The sequence below is a fragment of the Hyaena hyaena genome, unplaced genomic scaffold (genome assembly GCF_003009895.1).
Source record: "Hyaena hyaena isolate Hyena2069 unplaced genomic scaffold, ASM300989v1 scaffold_806, whole genome shotgun sequence".
Lineage (NCBI taxonomy): Eukaryota > Metazoa > Chordata > Mammalia > Carnivora > Hyaenidae > Hyaena > Hyaena hyaena.
This window is the reverse complement of record NW_024081440.1, coordinates 172,267-191,165: the sequence shown is the minus strand read 5'-3', so window position 1 is coordinate 191,165 and position 18,899 is coordinate 172,267. Positions and strand designations below refer to the sequence as shown.

The 18,899-nt window shown below is 34.7% G+C and overlaps 1 protein-coding gene across 2 annotated transcripts in view; it reads left to right on the top strand.

The window, feature by feature from the left end:
- Positions 1 to 18,899, top strand: part of ATR (ATR serine/threonine kinase) — a 101,187-nt gene that overhangs the window by 40,530 nt on the left and 41,758 nt on the right. For both annotated transcript variants that reach the window (XM_039219315.1, XM_039219316.1), the window contains exons 22-28: positions 3,627 to 3,833; positions 5,238 to 5,351; positions 8,120 to 8,235; positions 9,871 to 9,991; positions 11,286 to 11,423; positions 12,856 to 13,066; positions 15,634 to 15,812. In XM_039219315.1, the coding sequence (XP_039075246.1) occupies positions 3,627 to 3,833; positions 5,238 to 5,351; positions 8,120 to 8,235; positions 9,871 to 9,991; positions 11,286 to 11,423; positions 12,856 to 13,066; positions 15,634 to 15,812 (1,086 nt within the window). The remainder of the gene's footprint in view (positions 1 to 3,626; positions 3,834 to 5,237; positions 5,352 to 8,119; positions 8,236 to 9,870; positions 9,992 to 11,285; positions 11,424 to 12,855; positions 13,067 to 15,633; positions 15,813 to 18,899) is intronic.

Below are 18,899 nucleotides of genomic sequence, written 5' to 3'. Positions count from 1 at the left end.
TTTTAGGTTACTGCATTTTCCTGAGTAAGTGTGTGTGTGTGCAACAGCAACAGTTCATGTGTCTTCTCATATAATTTCCTATAGATACTTGTCATATAAAAATCTCAATAATTTTGCCATTTTACGTTTTGACTGCATTAGCTTAGTTTTTGTGAAACAATTTTTAAGTTTACTTTTTTATGATGCCAGTGAACTTTATTCTTTTCTTGAGCAACATACTGTAGATTAGCTCTAACCTTGATGACAATGAGAACTGGTTTTTAAAATACTAGATCACTATAAGGCTCTAAAATAAGGCTCTAAAAATTAACTGAGGTACTTATTTGTGCATATCAAGAGCTTATATAATAAGACATGAAAGCCTGACACTCTCCTGAGTTAGGTGATTTACAAAACCAGGTTATGTTTGTTTTCATGATAGAAGGAAGAATTTACTTAGGACAAATGATACACATGATCATAGGGTGCCTGGATGGTTCAATTGGTAGGGCATCCAACTTTGGCTCAGGTCATCATCCCATGGTTTGTGAGTTCAAGCCCCACGTTGGGCTCTGTGCTGACAGCTCAGAGCCTGGAGCCTGCTTCAGATTCTGTGTTTCCCTCTCTGCCCCTACCCCACGCATGCTCTGCTTCTCTTTCTTTCTTCCAAAAATAACATTTAAAATAAAAGTTAAAAAAATATATATGATGGTAACAAATACATGCTTCTGTGTTAGTGAACTTGTGTAACCAGTATGGGTAACAGCTAATGTGGAGATGGTCCTACTATAGGTGAAGAGCCTTGAATCTCCTCGAATATAGGTTTTAGACTCTCCCAATTGTGAATTTACATTGCCAGTGTTATTGCCTCATTCTCTGCCCTGCACTTACTGCATCGAAACTACTCTGTGCTTACCCCTTGCCCCAAGCCTCTGCCTGGGTTTCAGATAACTTAAAGGGCTTCTAGCTTTTTATTTTAATATAGGGATATATGAATAGCAAAGGATCTCTCCTCTTGGCCTAGACATTTCCTAATTTAGGTTATTTCTAAGCAGATGACATGGTCCTGGTCAAACATAAGGAAACTTTGTATTGATCATCACCTCTTAGATCTAAATGGCTAAATCTGAGAACTTAAGGAAATTGCTTATATTCTTAGGGAAAAGCCACAGCTGCCCAACTTTTACCACCTGTGTCACAAAAGAAAAATCACATCTGGTAATACCCTGATAAGTCTTCCTTCAATATAAAGCCCAGTGCTAATAGATTAGGTGGGCAGAGTAAGAAGGTAGGTGTACTTACAAGAGCCTTGAAGGTGACATGAAGTAGTCTGAATAAGATGTAATGTCCATAGATTGTTATTGGGTATTTGTAAGTACAGATTAATTTAGTTCAGAATCAATATATAGCTGGATAAATTTACTTTAGGTTAGTAAGAAGAAATCTAAAGATAATGGCTTGGAGGAATCAGGGAAGATAAGAAAATAAGGGAAGGAATCTAGAGACAGATGCCTTTGTAGCCATATCCCACTGGCGTAAAACACCTACAAAAAAAGAGAAGGAAATGGGTTTTTTTTTTTTCCAACTAAGACAAGAAGGTAACATCAGTGTTGAAAGCAATTCAGATAAGTTCTAGAATAGCACTGACCAAAAGAATTTTCTATGCGGATGGAAATGTTCTGTATCTGCACTGTCCAGTTGTAGCTGCTAGCCACGTGGCTCTCCTGGGCACTTAAAATGTATGATAAGGAACTGGATATTTAATTTTATTTCATTTTTCTTAATTTAAATTTAAATAGCCTCATGTGGATGGTGGCTATCATTTTGGACACTGCAGCTCTAGAAGACGGCTGAACCTGTAGCAATACCAGGGCAAGAAACTTGATGTAAGAAAACAGAGCTTGAAGTCAAAGAGTCTTTGTAGTAGATGTTGTGAGAGTCCATGAGAAAACAAATGCAAAAGATATTTTTTTTAAAAGTTTAGTTCTTAACCAGAGGGAGAGGAAAAGATACTTCAGGAGTATGTTGAAAGGAAGTGTTTTAAATAAATAGTGCTAAAATTGTGGTATAACTGGCTAAACAATTGGGTATAATGTAGTGACAAAGGAAACTATAAAAGATGGTGTGACAATAAGATGGCTGCTGTAGCCTTATATACTTGACTGTTTTGATGGACTGACCCTGCAAAAGCTTTGTTCTACATTTATTGTTTGTTTGTTTGTTTTAATGTTTAGTTTTGAGAGAGAGAGATAGCACAAACCAGGGGAGGGGCAGAGAGAGGAGACATAGAATCCAAAGCAGGCCCTAGGCTCTTAGCCATCAGCACACAACCTGATGTAAGGCTTGAACCCATGAACCGTGATCATGACATGAGCTGAAGTCAGATGTTTAACCAACTGAGCCACCAGGCACTCTTGCAAAAGCCTTGTTCTAATGGGTAGCCCCCAGAGGGTCATTGACATTAAAAAAATAACAGTTTATGCTTCTTACTTGTAAGGAGGAATCTATTCTTGAGGGATATAAAGGATACCTAAGGTCTGTGGATAGCAGGAAATATTTTCTTCTATGTTGGAAAAATCAGGCTATAGATAAGAGATAAAGGGAAACACAGAATCTGAAGCAGGCTCCAGGCTCTAAGCTGTCAGCAAAGAGCCCAAAGTGGGGCTTGAACCCACGAGCTTTGAGATCTTGACCTGAGCTGAAGTTGGACACCTAAACAATTGAGCCACCCAGTGCCCCCCCATAATGTTACTTAAGTGATCGACAATTGAAGACTATGGAAGAGATAAAATGTCTTTTTATTTTTCTTTTGAAATGATTACTCTAATTTTAATCATAATTTTAACATGGAGTTTGAGATGTTCATGTATACTTTACTTTTGCTAGGAAAAAAATAGTATAAACCAAGTAGTTCTAAAGTGATTACAAAAAAAATAAAAAATAAATAAAGTAATTACACAATTATATACAATTACACAATATAATACAGTGATTACACTGTATATAAATTTCCACTGGCTTGAAAATAGTTTCTGTTCGCTTAACAGTTTTTCAGCATCCTCAGGAGATTGATGAAAAACGATTACTTGAACCAACATACTTTTTTATCATGACCATAGAACCCTTTCCCCATTTTTTCTCCTCCTTTCTTAGTTTCTATTATACTTTTCAGTCTTCTTGTTTTAACTAATAGCTATCCCTTGTTGACTTGAGTATCTGTCCACTATCCTTAGAAAGTTATTCTGAGTCTTTTTCGTCTTCTTCATTGCTTCCTTTCCTTCTAAACATATTTGTTATTATACGTATCATATAATATTTTAATTACTTATATACACACCTATTTTCTCAGACTGTGAACTCATTGGGATAAGTCTGTGTCTTATTTATTTTTGTATACTAATATAGTAATAGTAACTGTTTAATGGATTAAGGATTAAAAATTTCTAAAACACTTAATGATTCTCATCCTACAGAACATGTGAACTATATTATGTGAACCCATCAAAAACTAGCTGAAAATACTGCAGATAAAGGAATTTAATTTTGTCAGTGTTTATGTCAGGTATTCCTTAATACTTTTAAGCTTTCTGGTTAGGAAAATATACTAGTTTGTGAAAGTTATGTAAAAATTCTCTTTCTGCTTTTAGGAAAAACTGATAAAATATGCAACAGATAGTGAAACAGTGGAACCTGTTATCTCACAGTTGGTGACGGTACTTTTGAAAGGTTGCCAAGATGCAAACTCTCAAGCTCGGTTGCTCTGTGGGGAATGTTTAGGAGAACTGGGGGCAGTAGATCCAGGTCGACTAGATTTCTCAACAACTGAAAGCCAAGGAAAAGATTTTACATTTGTGGTAAGTAATGGTAATTTGGAATGACAAGAAGAGTTCTATGTCCTATTCAGGTTTTTATATTTAATTTACAAAGAACTGTTCAAGTTATCCTTAGTGGCAATGTGATCTAAACTAGACAATTTAGGTAACTTCAAATTTATTCCCAAATACTATTGCAGAGATCTAGAGCCAAAAACTATAATAAAGTTGGGGCCTAGACTAGTGTGCTATGTTCTTTTAAAAAAGCTTCCCAACATAAGGGTACCTAGTTGGTTGAACTGCCTGTCGCTTGATTTCAGCTCGGATCATGATCCCAGGGTCATGGGATCAAGCCCCACATTGGACTCCATGCTGAGTGTGGAGCCTACTTGGGATTCTCTCTCTCTCTCTCTCTCTCTCTCTCTCTTCCCCTCCCTCTCCCTCCTTCTCTCTCTCCCTCTGCCCCTCTACCTTGCTTGTGTACATACTCTCTCTCAAAAAATAATAAATAAATAAAATAAAAAAGCTTTCCAACCTAATGATGATAGTTAAAATCTAATTAATTATTTAAATATTAGAGTTCCAACACTACTGCTAAGTGTTTTCATCGGAAACTAATTTCCCAGCGTGTCCTAATAGTGAATTAAAAAGTTGCCGTGATCAAATGAGTTTGGGAAATCCTCTAAGACAAAATCAAACAGAACATCTCCTGTATCACTTAGTGTGCGCACTATCAATCTCCAGAGGAAGGTATGTTAAAATTATTTCTTGGAGTGTCTCAAATGACCAGGCTTCTCCAGAATGCAATTGAAGAAACGCTATATATACAATTTTCTGTTTTGTTTTGTTTTGTTTTATTATTTGAGAAAGAGCACGAGCAATCTGGGAAAAGGGGCATTGAGAGAGAGAGCGCACACAGGCTGGAGAGAGCAACAGATGAAGAGAACCTTAAGCGCAGTCTTCACGCTTGTGTGGAGCCCACTGTGGGCCTCAGTCTCATAACCCTGGGATCATGACCTGAGCCAAAACCAAGAATCAGGCACTCAACCAAATGAACCACCCAGGTCCTCCTACAGTTTCCTTTTTAAGGATTAAAATGCAATGTTTGATTTTGGGGTCATTAGTTCAAGCCCCACGTTGGGTGTAGCTATTACTTAAAATCTTTAACAGCAACAGCAAAACAAAAAGTGAAAATGGAAGCTTTACAAAAGTTGAATGATTCTAATGCCCTTTATAAATAGCCTAAAAAGCTTTAGGTTGGACTTCTTGGCTACAGATTATGTTTTAGCCTTGGGACCACTCTTAGTTTGAACCTTAATGTCCTTTCCTTTTCTAAGTTAAATTCACTTAGGTAACTAAGTTAAATTAGCCATGTAAGGCACTGTGCGTTTTTAAAAATTTGATATTCTTTATCTTTGATTTTTTTTTTTCTTGTTTTCTATTGAGACTGGAGTAGAAGATTCAAGCTTTGCCTATGGATTACTAATGGAACTTACAAGAGCTTACCTTGCATATGCAGATAACAGTCGAGCTCAAGATTCAGCTGCTTATGCCATTCAGGTAAGAATGTGTACAGTCAGTACTGGATTTACATTACTGAATTCTGATAATTTGTAAATGTATACTTCGGAAACTTATTTTTGTGAACTGTTATTTTCATTATCAAAGCTCAGAATTAGCATAATATAAGTTAATGATAAAATTTCACAGTATAGAAATTTACCCTCTTAACAGATTATTAGAAATACTTTGAAAATTTTTCTGTATATTTATTTAACAATTTTATATGTCTTCTCCACCAGACAGAGAGGTCATATTACTATGATCTGTAACTTGATTTTCTTTTGTGTTCAACAGTCTGTCTTGGGTAATTTTCCATGTCAGTACATTGGTCTCTAATTCATTCTTTTCAAAGACTTAAAATTAAATATGGATGTACCATAATTTATTTAAAAAATTTTTTTAACACATTTAGGATATTTTCAGTGTTTTGCTTTTATGAGAAATGCTTCAGAGAACATATATTTCTGAGCACTTCAGTGAATATATCATAATATAAACATCTAGAAATAAAAGTATGTCTCAGAGCAAGCTCAGAATTTACAATTGATAAATTTTATCAAAAAAGTTTCACCAGTTTATAATTCCTTGACAAAACCTGCCTTTTATCAAAATTTTACATCTTTGTCAATGTGACAGATAAAAAATAGTACCATTTTACTTTAGTAGTATTACAAGAGAAGTATATCATCCTTTATTTAATGCATTTTTGGTGAATTTTCTGTAGATGATCTTTGCCCATTTTTCTCTTGGTGTAGAGCTATTTTTTCATTGCTATTTAAGACTTAATTTGTGTATAATAGAAGTTAACCCTTTGTCAGTCATACACGTCATCAATATTTTTCCAGTTTGGTGTTCTTTGCCCTTTTTCATGGTATTTTATTTCAATTCAGAATTTCTTTGTTTTGTTAGATATTCAGTTCTGGAATTCATGGTGAGTGGTCTGAGTTTCAGATGTAAATTTGAGGTATTTATTATAGAGATGGTATCTAAAATTATGGTCCTGGATGTGTTCTTTGAGGGAGTACAGGTGAAAAGATTCCAGTAATTGAGCCCTGGGCATTGAGAGGTCAGTGAGAAGAGGGGGGAACAAGTAAGAAAACTGAGAAGGAGCTGTCAGTAAGGTGTTCCAGAAGACAAGAAAGTATCTATAAAGGAGAGTGGAAGAATGAGATAGTAGCTGGGAAGGAAGGAGGAGTGATGATGGGAAAAATAACAGTATGTTTATATGTTGTTTGGGAACAATTCAGCAGAGAGGAGAATATGATGATATAAGGAGAGAATTGATGAAATACTATTTTTAATAGGCAAAGAGTTGTGGAATATAGTATGCAAGAGGAAGGGGTAGCCTTAATTAAAAGCAAAAGCAATTAATCTGTAGTAAGAGGGGAGAAACTGGGCACTGATGCTGGTAATGCCTGGCTGGATAGATGTGTGGGTGGAAGTTGTGAAGATCTCTTTGGATTGCTTCTGTTTTTTTTTTTTCAATGAAATGTGAAACAAAGTCTGCAATTGTAAGTATATTGGTCTTTTTAAGAGTATAAACGCCCCCCCCCAAAGGAATTGCTGATCTCCTTAATTAAAAGAGGGTATTTATTAATTAGAGTGACTTTGCCAAACAAGCTGGCCTTAAACAAAGTTTTAATAATATTTTAAAGTTAGGGGCACCTGTGTGGCTTAGTCGGTTAAGCATCCGACTTTCTCTTAGGTCATGATCTTGTGGTTCTTGGGTTCGAGCCCCGCGTCGGGCTCTGTGCTGACTGCCGGCTCAGAGCCTGGAGCCTGTTTCAGAGTCTGTGACTCCCTCTCTCTCTGACCCTCCCCTGCTCACGCTGTCTCTCTCTCTCTCTCTCCTAAAAGAATAAATAAAACATTAAAAAAAATAATATTTTAAAGTTAAATGAAAATGGATTTTGGATATTTCTGTATTTGAATTTTTCATATACTTCCTTTTACTAAAGTATACTAATATAAGTATAAAGTACATATTTTGCTAGACAGTTCTTATACTTTATTGGGACTACATCTATTACATGTAATCATTTTCAGTGGAATTATAAAGAGTAATGGGTGATAGAAGATATATCCTAACATATTTGTTTTGTCTTGAATATTGAAACTAAAGGCAAAGATTTTTTTTCTTCATTTATAAAATCTCATTTGCTTTATTTTCAGGAAAGTAAAATATAACCATTTAATTTCAGGGCTTGAATAGTAAAGTGGTCTTTCACATTTGCATCTTTTCATAATTTTTAAATAATCTCTACCCCCAGCTTGGGGCTTGAACTCTCAACCCTGAGATCAAGAGTTGCATGTTCTACTGATTGAGCAAGTGAGGCATCCCTTCTTTTCACAATTTTAAGCTAGGTATTTTAAACCTAGAATTTGAGATACCTTGAATTTTTAAAACTATTTTGGATTTGTAGAGGTTTTCATTAAAATTCAGAAAAGATCAAATTCTAAAAATTATACTTCTGCAAATATAGACATTTCTAATATTTCCTCTAAATAGCTCTTAAACTTATTTCATGTATGTATTATATAGAGAAAACACAAACTGCCTTCATTTTCAAATACTACCTCAGCTTTGTGACTTTAAGTTACCTAAATGGTTTTAAGCATTGAAATACATGTCCTAAGCAAGTTCACAACTTTTATAATTCTATATATTTTTAAATTATTTTTTAACTATTATGTATAGAATGTTGATAATCAGAAAGGTTTATCTGCTTCACGAAGATTTACACATGTAAAATATGTATTTGTAGGAGCTACTTTCTATTTATGACTGCAGAGAGATGCAGACCAATGGCCCAGGTCACCAGTTGTGGAGGAGATTTCCTGAGCATGTTCGGGAAATCCTGGAACCTCATCTAAATACTAGGTCTGTAAACTCATTAAAACCATTTTTGTAAAATTGTTTTTAACTTTATAAAATTAATGTTGTTTTTGATTTAATTTTTTATCATTAAAAGTATTTTCATTATGTCTGATACATATTTTCCACTCTGAATATGCTTCTAATCTTATCAAAAAGTACGGTTTGCTCATTGGTTAAATTCTGTAATTTAATTATTTAAGATGAATTTATTGAAGCTAAAAGGATCAATTTTTTTTATTTCAGTGAGTAATACTGATTTTCTATCTACTTTAAATATGAGTTTAAGCTCTTAATAGGCAAAATTAATAGAAATTTAAAAATTTAAAGCCACAGTTCCAAAGTCATTAGTAAACCCGAGTTAGAGATTAGATTTTTACCCATACAACTTCTCCTCATGAAGATATTTTCTCCCTCTGCTTTTTAAAAAAGTATATTATAATCTCTTTTTAAATTTTAATAATTTTGTTAAGACTGATTGAATCTACAAAATTATAAATTATTTTTAGTTAGAAACTATAATTGCTAGCTCACATGCTTATTAGATACATGCCCATAGATAAATTACTTCCTTGAACATTGGTATAGTGCCTGGCCTTGTTTGCTAGATACCCAGAAACCTTTTTTTTTTTTTTAAAGTCAGACACCCAAGCACCAGGGTAGGAGAGGGGCAGTCGGAGAGAGAATCTTAAGTAGGCTCCACGCTCATCTCAGAGCCCATGTTGGGGGGCTTGATCCCATGCCCCTGGGATGCTCAACCGACTGAGCCACCCAGGCACCCCATAGAAACCTTTTAAATTTAGAGCCTTTTATGTGTAGAAACAGATAGATGTAACTGGTAAAGACAGTGGGGCTATGGAGTGGGTAGGGAATATTAATAAGAGAGTTCTTAAACTGAAGGACCATAAAGACCAAGCTGCTTAAGAAAAGAGGTATTGAAATGAAAGTATTATAAATCAGGAGAGTCTAACATGGTCAAGGGAAAGAAAATCTCAGTGATAGAGAGCCTATGTATTAGCATAACTGGAAGAACTGGAAATTTAGAAGGAAACTAGGCCTATAGAGTAAGGTATCTAAGTAGTTCATTGTGAAGTGAAGATGTTTGTATTGACAAGGGAGTCCTGATAAAGAAGTAGAGGAGAAAGTCATTGAGAAGGTTTGAGTTTGATTAGATGGTCTAGCCAGACAGTGAAGTCACTCAGGATGCTAAGACTTGAGGAAGAAGAAAGAAAACACTGAGAGATGTACTAAAGCTATCAGTGAGTTTGATACTCAGTGAGTTTGGTGGATGCCCATAATGAGTAGTAGAGAATGGTATGTTTGGGTGGCTTGAACCTCAAAGGAACATCTTTATTACACAAGAATGGAATTGGAAGGATCTAAAAGGAGCATTGAGGAGTAAGTAGGAGGAGACACACTCAAATACTTTGAAGTGCTTGATGTATGCAAGAATGACCTCCCACCCCGTTAATAAGGATATAGGAAAAGTAATGTCTTTAACCATATTTCAGTAAAAGCAAGGCAGTAGTGGGGTAGTCAGTGAAGGAGTTGAAACAGTTTCTTACATGTTTTATACTAAAGTTCTAAACAGATGGATATATATTTATATACTTTTTAATAAACAAATTTTCAAAATTACAGATATAAGAGTTCTCAGAAGTCAACAGATTGGTCTGGAGTAAAGAAGCCAATTTACTTAAGTAAATTAGGTAATAACTTTGCAGAATGGTCAGCATCTTGGGCAGGTTATCTTATAACAAAGGTAAGAGAACTCTGATCAGAATTAGTTAACGGAACAGAAATTCTAAAGGAAACCAGAACATCTATCTGAATATATAGCACAAATAGTATGCATTGAAATATTTGTACTGATAGTGATAGAAATTTTTGTAGAAAGCGTTCACTAATAGAAAATAACAGTTTCTCTACTGTTACTAGTTTCTGAGTAAAACGGTAATTATTTTATGAAGCAAATTACTATGATTTTTGCAAACTGTCTATTATGTCTGTTCATTTTACATTGTGAAACGATACTGTTTAAAAAATGTAAATGCTTTTTGAAAGCTTATTACGTAACAAAGATTTTTTATATGATAAAAAAATATCTCTTTGTGGCTTTTCCTAAAAGAGAATACATTATCTGAACTTCCTCCAAAATAAAAATAAACATTTATAAGAAATGAAACTTCATGAAAAAGTAGAGGTGTATTTCTGATGTTTTCCTAATATGAGATTTTTACATGCCTGACAGAGAGGTTTTGTGTGTTCCAAGAAATGCTTAAGGCATATTTTTTAAAAAATATTTTTATAATAATCTTTATCTGATAATTTCTAGAAAGTTTCTCATGTGTTTATGAACATACTGAAAATATATTATGTGAAATGTAGAATACCACTGAATTAATTACTTCCAGATCTGGAGTCTTTAATTTAGCTTTGTTGTTGTTGTTGTTGTTGTTGTTGTTAAGTGAAGTGTTTATATTTGAGAAGGAAAAAATCTTTAAATTTTATAAGAGAATAATAAGGTTGGCAAATCTAAGGCTAGATCATACTAATAAAATTTAGCTGTAAACCCAAGTAATTTAGTTTTCTATTTCTTTCATTTTTTTTCCCCTGTAGTTAATCACTGTTCATTACTTATTAAAAATGTGAGTCTTAAACTTAATGTACTGGCCTAGAGTATACATTTTGGTTACTTATGTGTGTGTTCATGGAGTTAATATGCTGAATTTAATGTTAGCTAAGTAAAATGTACTGTGATTAGGGAGGTTAATCTGTAACAAAACATGATGCGTCCAAAAATTAACTGTTCGGCGAGGAAGGCTGTTTATTTTGAGGTGGTTGACACTACCTGTAGGGGTCGCAGCAGTTCAGGCACTTTGAGTGACTTAGAGTTACCAAGGAGTGAAATCCTCCTTGCTTGAGTGTGAGTGCCTCTACATAAGAGAATACCCACTCTGCAATGATAAGTTATCTCATGTGTGGAGTTTTTTCACATTAATCGATAGAATAAAATGTATAAAATTACTTAGTCCCTAAACCATTTGGGTTTACAGGTTCGGCATGATCTTGCCAGTAAAGTCTTCACCTGCTGTAGCATTATGATGAAACATGATTTCAAAGTGACTATCTATCTTCTTCCACATATTCTAGTGTATGTCTTATTGGGTTGTAATCAAGAAGATCAGCAAGAGGTGAGAGATGCCATTTTATTTGGTTTCTGTTTGTCTAAACATTTGTCTGATGTAATTAATACTAGAAAAGCTTTAGGAAGCTTTTAATTACTGAATTAATTTACTTTAGGAAATGTACATCAGTGTATGGCTATGTATGTACATGTTTAATCCTTAAATCTTTTTAACCTTTTATTTATCAAAGAATTATACAATGCTTAGTGTAGAAAATTAGAAAGTATATATTGTAGGGATGCCTGGGTGGCTCAGTCTGTTAAGCATCCAACTTTGGCTCAGATCATGATCTCATGGTTCCTGAGTTTGAGCTCTGCAGTGGGCTCTCTGCTGTTAGTGCAGAGCCTGCTTCAGATACTCTGTCTCTCTCTCACTCTCTGCCCCTCCCCTGCTCACACACTCACTCTCCCTCTCTCTTAAAAATAAATATTAAAAATGTATGTATATATTAAAATGCCCTAGTGTACATAGAACTTTTTGAAAAAACAGTACATAAGAAATTACTGATAGTGTTTTTTCTAGTGAACAGTGCTGTGGATTAGGATAGGGGAAGGAGAATATTTTACTTTTTGTTTTATTTTTTTAATTTTTTTGTAATGTTTACTTATTTTTGAGAGAGACAGAGCATGAGCAAGGGAAGAGAGAGAGGGAAACACAGAATCTAAAGCAGCCTCCAGGCTCTGAGCTGTCAGTGCAGAGCCCCATGCGGAGCTTGAACTCATGAACCCCAAGATCGTGTCCTGAGCCGAAGTCAGATGCTTAACTGACTAGCATTCCTACTTTTTGTTTTATGATATTTTGTAAATCAAGTTTATTACAATTTTTTAGCCACATACATATAACATTATTTTAAAGATTAGTTTTAATGGCGTAAATAGCATATTACTATGTTCTTAATGTAAAAATTGAATTATACAAATAAAATTGTACCCTTTGACTACCGTTCCTGATCCCATATTTTCATAAGTCCTCACTAATATTAATTTGATGTGTATATTTTTAGACCTTTTGATTTGTTAATGCATTTGGTTCTGTTTTGGTTTTCTTTTATGATATCATTGTAGATATTATTCCTTAACTTGCTTGTTTTTTTAATTTACCAATATATATTTATTGAGCCACCCTTTTTTAAATTAATGCTGTATAATATAGTACTTCCATTTTATAGTTGTACCATAGTTTAACTATTGCCATGATAATGGTAATGATTGTCCAATTTTTGTTTGCATTATGGCTATTCTTACTTGTGAAAGAGTTTTGTGTATGTGGGTTGAGGGTGTATTCCAAAAACAGAATTGCTGGGTCATATGATATGTACATTTAAAATTTTATTAGAGACTTTAAAATTACCAATACTGACTTATAGTTGCCTAAGTTAGATAATAGCAAAATGATAGTACATAGACCCATTATTAACCATAAAACGAGTTTTTCTTAGGTTTATGCAGAAATTATGGCAGTTCTAAAGCATGATGATCAGCATACCATAAGTACCCAAGACAGTGCATCTGATCTGTGTCAACTCAGTACACAGACTGTATTCTCCATGCTTGACCATCTCACACAATGGGCAAGACACAAATTTCAGGCACTGAATGCAGAGAAATTTCCACAAAGCAAATCAAACAGAGATAAGGTAGACTCAATAGGTGAGTCATAAATTGTGTTTATTTTATTCACTTAATTATTAACCAATTAACTCCTTCCTGTATCAGTTCTATAATTTAAGCATTAGTTTTTTAAAGACCTGTGTTTTCTTGCACACCTTTTTTTCACCCTAAGGTAGCCTTTTCACTGAGAAAAAGCAGAGAATTTATAGTCAGAAAACCTCTTTAAATTCTACTCTCACTTCCTTAGGAAAGACACATGCCTAATTTCTAATAGTTTAGTACAGAATTAATATTATCTCACTTAGAAGACTGAGGATTAAATGAAATGATGAATGTGTAAATTGTACAGTATGAAATAAATGACATGTTAATATTGTTAGTACCTGGCTTCTTCCTGCTAACCCATTTTCTGTGTGTCTCCTCAGTATATTGAATGTATTTACTCCGTGTCCCCTCAGTGTACTTTGTGTGTGTGTGCACACATACATATATATATATATATATACACACACACATATACATACATATACATATATATGTAGTAAAGTGTTCTTTATCCTTTTTTCACTTGTGAAATACTCTTTGCAATTTTTTTTACATGTTTTAAATTTCAAGAGAGATTTTAATTTCATTCCATGGCCTATTTCTTTTTTTCATTTTCTATTCATTTTATTCATTTTCTTTTTCCTGTCCCTGGTAGTGTTTGGTATCCAGCATGCTCTCCAAGTATGCTTAATACACATTATTACATTGCACTTTGCTGTATCAAATATGTGCAGTCTTTCCCCTGTGATATTACAACTCCCACTAATGTGACTAAAAGGGGAATCTCATTAGAGTTAAAAATGACACCTGCCTCTAGGATAGAAACATTTGGTGAGAAGAATCGTATTCATTATACTTCTGTATACCTCAGCAATTTTAATGGAAATCTCCTGTCTTACCTCCTGCATTTTGAGGTTAATTGAAAAAATTGATTAATAGCCCTTAAAGAGACCTTCACTTACACAGTCCTCAGTTTGTGAGCCTTTCCCTCTTGTTCATATACCTGTGGAAACCACATACATTCCTGTTGTTAAACACAATAATTTATTATTTTTCTAAAAATTTCTGAACTTGCCAACAAATATCTAGAGGATTGATTTTCTTAGGACTATGGCTAATTATTAATATATTTTCCATTGATTTAATTATTACATGTTTGTTCCTGTTTCTGCACATGAAAATAGTTACTGTAAAACTAAGTCTAAACTCTATCACTATACCTACTAACATTGTAAGGGAAATACTAGCTTTTAAGAATAACATTTATAATGGTTCAAAAATAATATCTTTGGGGTCCCTGGGTGGCTCAGTCAGTTAAGTGTGCAACTCTTGATTTTGGCTCAGGTCATGATCTTGGGGTTGTGAGACTGAGCCCCCACATAGTGCTGGGTACTGGGCTTAGAGCTTGGTTAAGAGTTTCTCTTTCCCTCTCCCCCTCCCCTCTCTCTCTCAAAAACAAAAACAGAAGTACAATATTTTTAACATTTCTCATAATTTGAATGATCTACAAATTTTGATGTAATCAAGGGCTTATTTTAAGTATAATTTCATTTAAATTTACCATCTTGATTCTTTAAATTTTGAAGAAATTTATAACGTTTAAATAAGAATTCATAAACTAGACTGTCCTCATTTTGAAATTTCTAATTTATGTCTTTTCTTAGCCTCTTGAAAAAATTACCCTAAATTATTTGTGATTTTTACTTCAAATGTACTTTTACTTTGAATTTTTATTAAAGTTGTTGCTATTGTATATATGGCAACATAGGAAAAAATAGCCTGATAACAATTCTAAACTTTAAAAAGAAAGCTATTTCTATAATTCTGCTCTTTCCCTACTGTTATACTTTATCAGTGATTTTATAATTATCATTAATAAATAAATCATCTTTGTATCTTTTGTATCATCTATATCTTTTCAGTATTTAATACATCTTTTAGGTTTTGGGTTTTTGTTTTTTTTTTAAGTTTTATTTAAATACCAGTTACTTAACATACAATGTAATATTAGTTTTGGGTATACAATGTAGTGATTCATATATGTACTTCCATACATTGGTGCTCATCATGACAATTGCACTCCTTAATTTTCATCACCTCACTCCATCTCTCCTCTAGTAACCACCAGTTTCTTCTCTGTAGTTAGGAGTCTGTTTTGTGGTTTGGCTCTCTTTTTTTTGCCCTTTGCTAATCTTTTTGTTCCTCAAATTCCATACATGAATGAAATCATATGGTATAATACAGTTTTACATTTAATCTTCACAACAACATTGTAAGGAAGGAAGGACAATTGTAATATTTCCCTTATATATATGGGGACATAGAAGCTCAAATAAGTTAAATAATTGTCCAAGGTAAAGTAAGTAATAATGGTGGGAGTTGGAGCAAGAATCCTTTGAGCAATCATCCTACAGGCATTTATATTCTAAGTATGATACTTTTAATACATTTCTATTAATTAGTAAATGAAATTGAATTTAAAATAAATAAATTAGAATTTAAATTGACACTTTTAAAATTTCCTAAGTCTTTAATTACTCAATTGTCTTTTTATAATCTAGTATCTTCTGTGGATTATGAAGACTATCAGAGTGTAACTCGTTTCCTAGACCTCATTCCTCAGGATACTCTGGCAGTAGCTTCCTTTCGCTCCAAAGCATACACACGAGCCGTAATGCACTTTGAATCATTTATTACAGAAAAGAAACAAAATATTCAAGAGCATCTTGGATTTTTACAGGTTTGAAATTAATACAGGAAACTTAATGTTTTTTAATATTGCTGATCTTTTATGTTTATTTTGTTCATTTTATTGAACATTTTATTGAATGTTTTAGATGCTGTGCTAGGTACTAGATATTTATAAGCATTTTAGAAGCTTACCGATTAGTAGGGAGAGATAAACATCAGTTTGGTGTAATGCCTGAAGTAAAGTGATATAGATATGCCCTGAGGAAAGGCACTTATGTGTGGGGTGGGATGAGGTAAGAGATGGGAGTATATGAGCAAGGAATTAGAACAGGCTTCTTGGAGACCATGTCTAATCTGGGTCTTAAAGAATGATACATAAAAGGAGGAGGCCTCTGTATTTCAAACAGAGGCATCCGTATGGAGTTGGGAAAGAACTCCCACGAAAGAACGTGGTGTATGCTAAAGAGTAAAGTGTCAGTTTGGGAATGGTGGAAGAAAGATAAAGATTTGGGCAGAGGAAAGATAAAACCTAGAGAATCTTTTAAGTTGTACCAGATTCTTAGGGGATTTGAACCAGGGAAGTGCTATGGAAGAATTGTATTTTGGCTAAATGACTATGGCAGTCATGGAGGGAGGGTTTGAAAGAGCCATAAGGCAAGGGAAGCAGGCCACTGTTACTCTACTGAGAAATGTGGGCCTGAATTGGGGGTGAGTGGGAAAGAGGATGTGCTGGTTGCAACAGGACAGGCATGACAGTGCTAGTGAAGTAATGGTTTAGGTGATAAAATTTTTATTGTGGTGGGAAGAAAAAAAAGGCAGGTGGGGCTAATACAGTGGGAGTATATAAGAGGCCAAAATGAGGGGCACCTAGGTGGCAGAGTATGTTGAGCATGCTACTCTTGATTTCGGCTCAGGTCATGAGCCCAAGGTAGCAGGATCAAGCCTCATGTCAGGCTCTGCACTGAACATGGAGCCTGCTTGGGATTCTCTCTCTCTCTCTGCATCTCTCCCCTGCTCATGCGCTCTCTGTCTCTCTCCCTATAAAAAAAAAAAAAAAAGTCAAAATTGGTAGACTTTTTTCACATTGAAAAGCAAAAGGTAGTGAGAAACTGAAAAATTAGTAGCTTGTAGTCTTTTTTTAAAGTTATTTATTCACTTAAGTAATCTCCACACCCAATGTGGAGCTTGAACTCAAAACCCTAAGATCAAGAGTCACATGGTCCTCCAACTAAGCCAGCCAGGTGCCCCAGTAGTTTGTAGTATTTGGATGAATATTAGCCGCTTCCTGTCTATTTTTCTCCTTATCTAGCTTTGAGTCTGTTTTCATTATGAGATTCATTCCATTACAAAGATGTTCAACTCCCTTGTCTTTTTCCCTCTGTGTGATACTCACTTTGTAAAATACCATCCCTGGATGAACTCAGTCATCTGCCTTGTCAGTGTCTGCACTTAAGCAAATGAACATTGCTAGAGAAAAATCACAGTGGGTTTTTAACTGCTTTTACTTTCAGTTTATAATCTGAGATTTCAGCGTACTGCTGAAATCTTTAGCACTGCCTTCAGTCTTTCTGTGTTTCTTTAATAGCCTACCTTCCTGCTCATCAAGATGATTATTTCTTACCTTATCATTTCTCTGTTGCCACCTCACTTACTCTTAGCTAATAATCTTGCCTCATTGTCATTAAGAAAATGAAGCCAGGGGCACCTGGGTGACTCAGTCAGTTAAGCTTCTGACTCTTGGTTTCAGCTCAGATCATGATATCACTGTTTCATGAGTTTGAGTCCCAAGTCAGACTCTGCTGGTGGCGCCGAGCCTGCTTGGGATTCTCTCTCTTTCCTTCTCTGTCTGCCCCTCCCTTGTTCATGCTGTCTCTGTCTCTCTCAAAGTAAATAAATAAACTTAAAGAAAAGAAAAGGTCTGCCAAATTTGAAAATACACTGACTTCTTCACCATATCCTTCTTTCTTCTCTTCCATTATTCCTAAGGAAGGATCCCTTTCTGTCAAAATCCAGTCTTTCTACTTGTGTTCTTGATTTCACTCCTTCAGACAGTCTGCTTTCTCTAGGATCAATAATTTATCTTCCTCAACCTAAGCATATAGACATACTCTCTGGTATCTTCCATCTTAATTTTTTTCCTCACGTGCCTGCAAGTGAGTGGGGAAGGGGAAGAGACAGAGAGAGAGAATCTTAAAGCAGGCTTCACGCCCAGCCCTAGACAGAGCTTGATCTTACAACCATGAGCCAAAATCAGGAGTCAAGACAATTAACTGACTAAGCCACCCAGGTACCCCCATCTTAATTTTAATAATTCCCTTGGTCTTACATTCTCCTTCAGATACTTCCCATCTGTCTTTTTCCCTACATAGCCAGTTTTAAAAGAACTGTTTATCTCCCTATATTCACTTTACTTTCCATTCATTTTTTGACCATTCCAACATGACTTCTTTATCTGTTCCACTAATACTACTTTTACTAAGAAAATCAGTGGCCTCCATGTTGCCAAATCCAGAAAATGCTTCCTAATTTCACAGAATCATTTGATCGCTCCTTTTTCATTAAGACTTTTGCTTTTATTTCATGGCTTCTGGGATATCACATTGCCCATCTTCCTTCCTTTAAACTACTCTGGTTTCTCTTCTCAGTTTCATTTGCTCATTCTTTGTCTTTAAATACAGTCGTACTCTAGCCTCCTATATTGACCCTGTTCTCTTCTCTCTTTCTATTCATTTCCTAGAGCATGCCATCTTTTCCCCTTCCTTTAAATAACTTTGTGCTGAGTGCTTGCAAATTTTTATCTTCAACCTGAATATCTCCTTTGAACTCAGATTTGAGGCATCACACTATCAATATAATAAATTACTTGTTTAAAAATTTTATAAATTAAGGGGCGCCCGGGTGGCTTAGTCGGTTGAGCGTCCGACTTTCGCTTAGGTCATGATCTCACGGTTCGTGGGTTCGAGCCCCGCGTCGGGCTCTGTGCTGACTGCCGGCTCGGAGCCTGGAGCCTGTTTCAGTGTGTGACTCCCTCTCTCTCTGACCCTCCCCTACTCACGCTGTCTCTCTCTCCTAGAAATAAATAAAACATTTAAAACAAAATTTTATAAATTAATAAAAAACAAAACATTGTAAACTG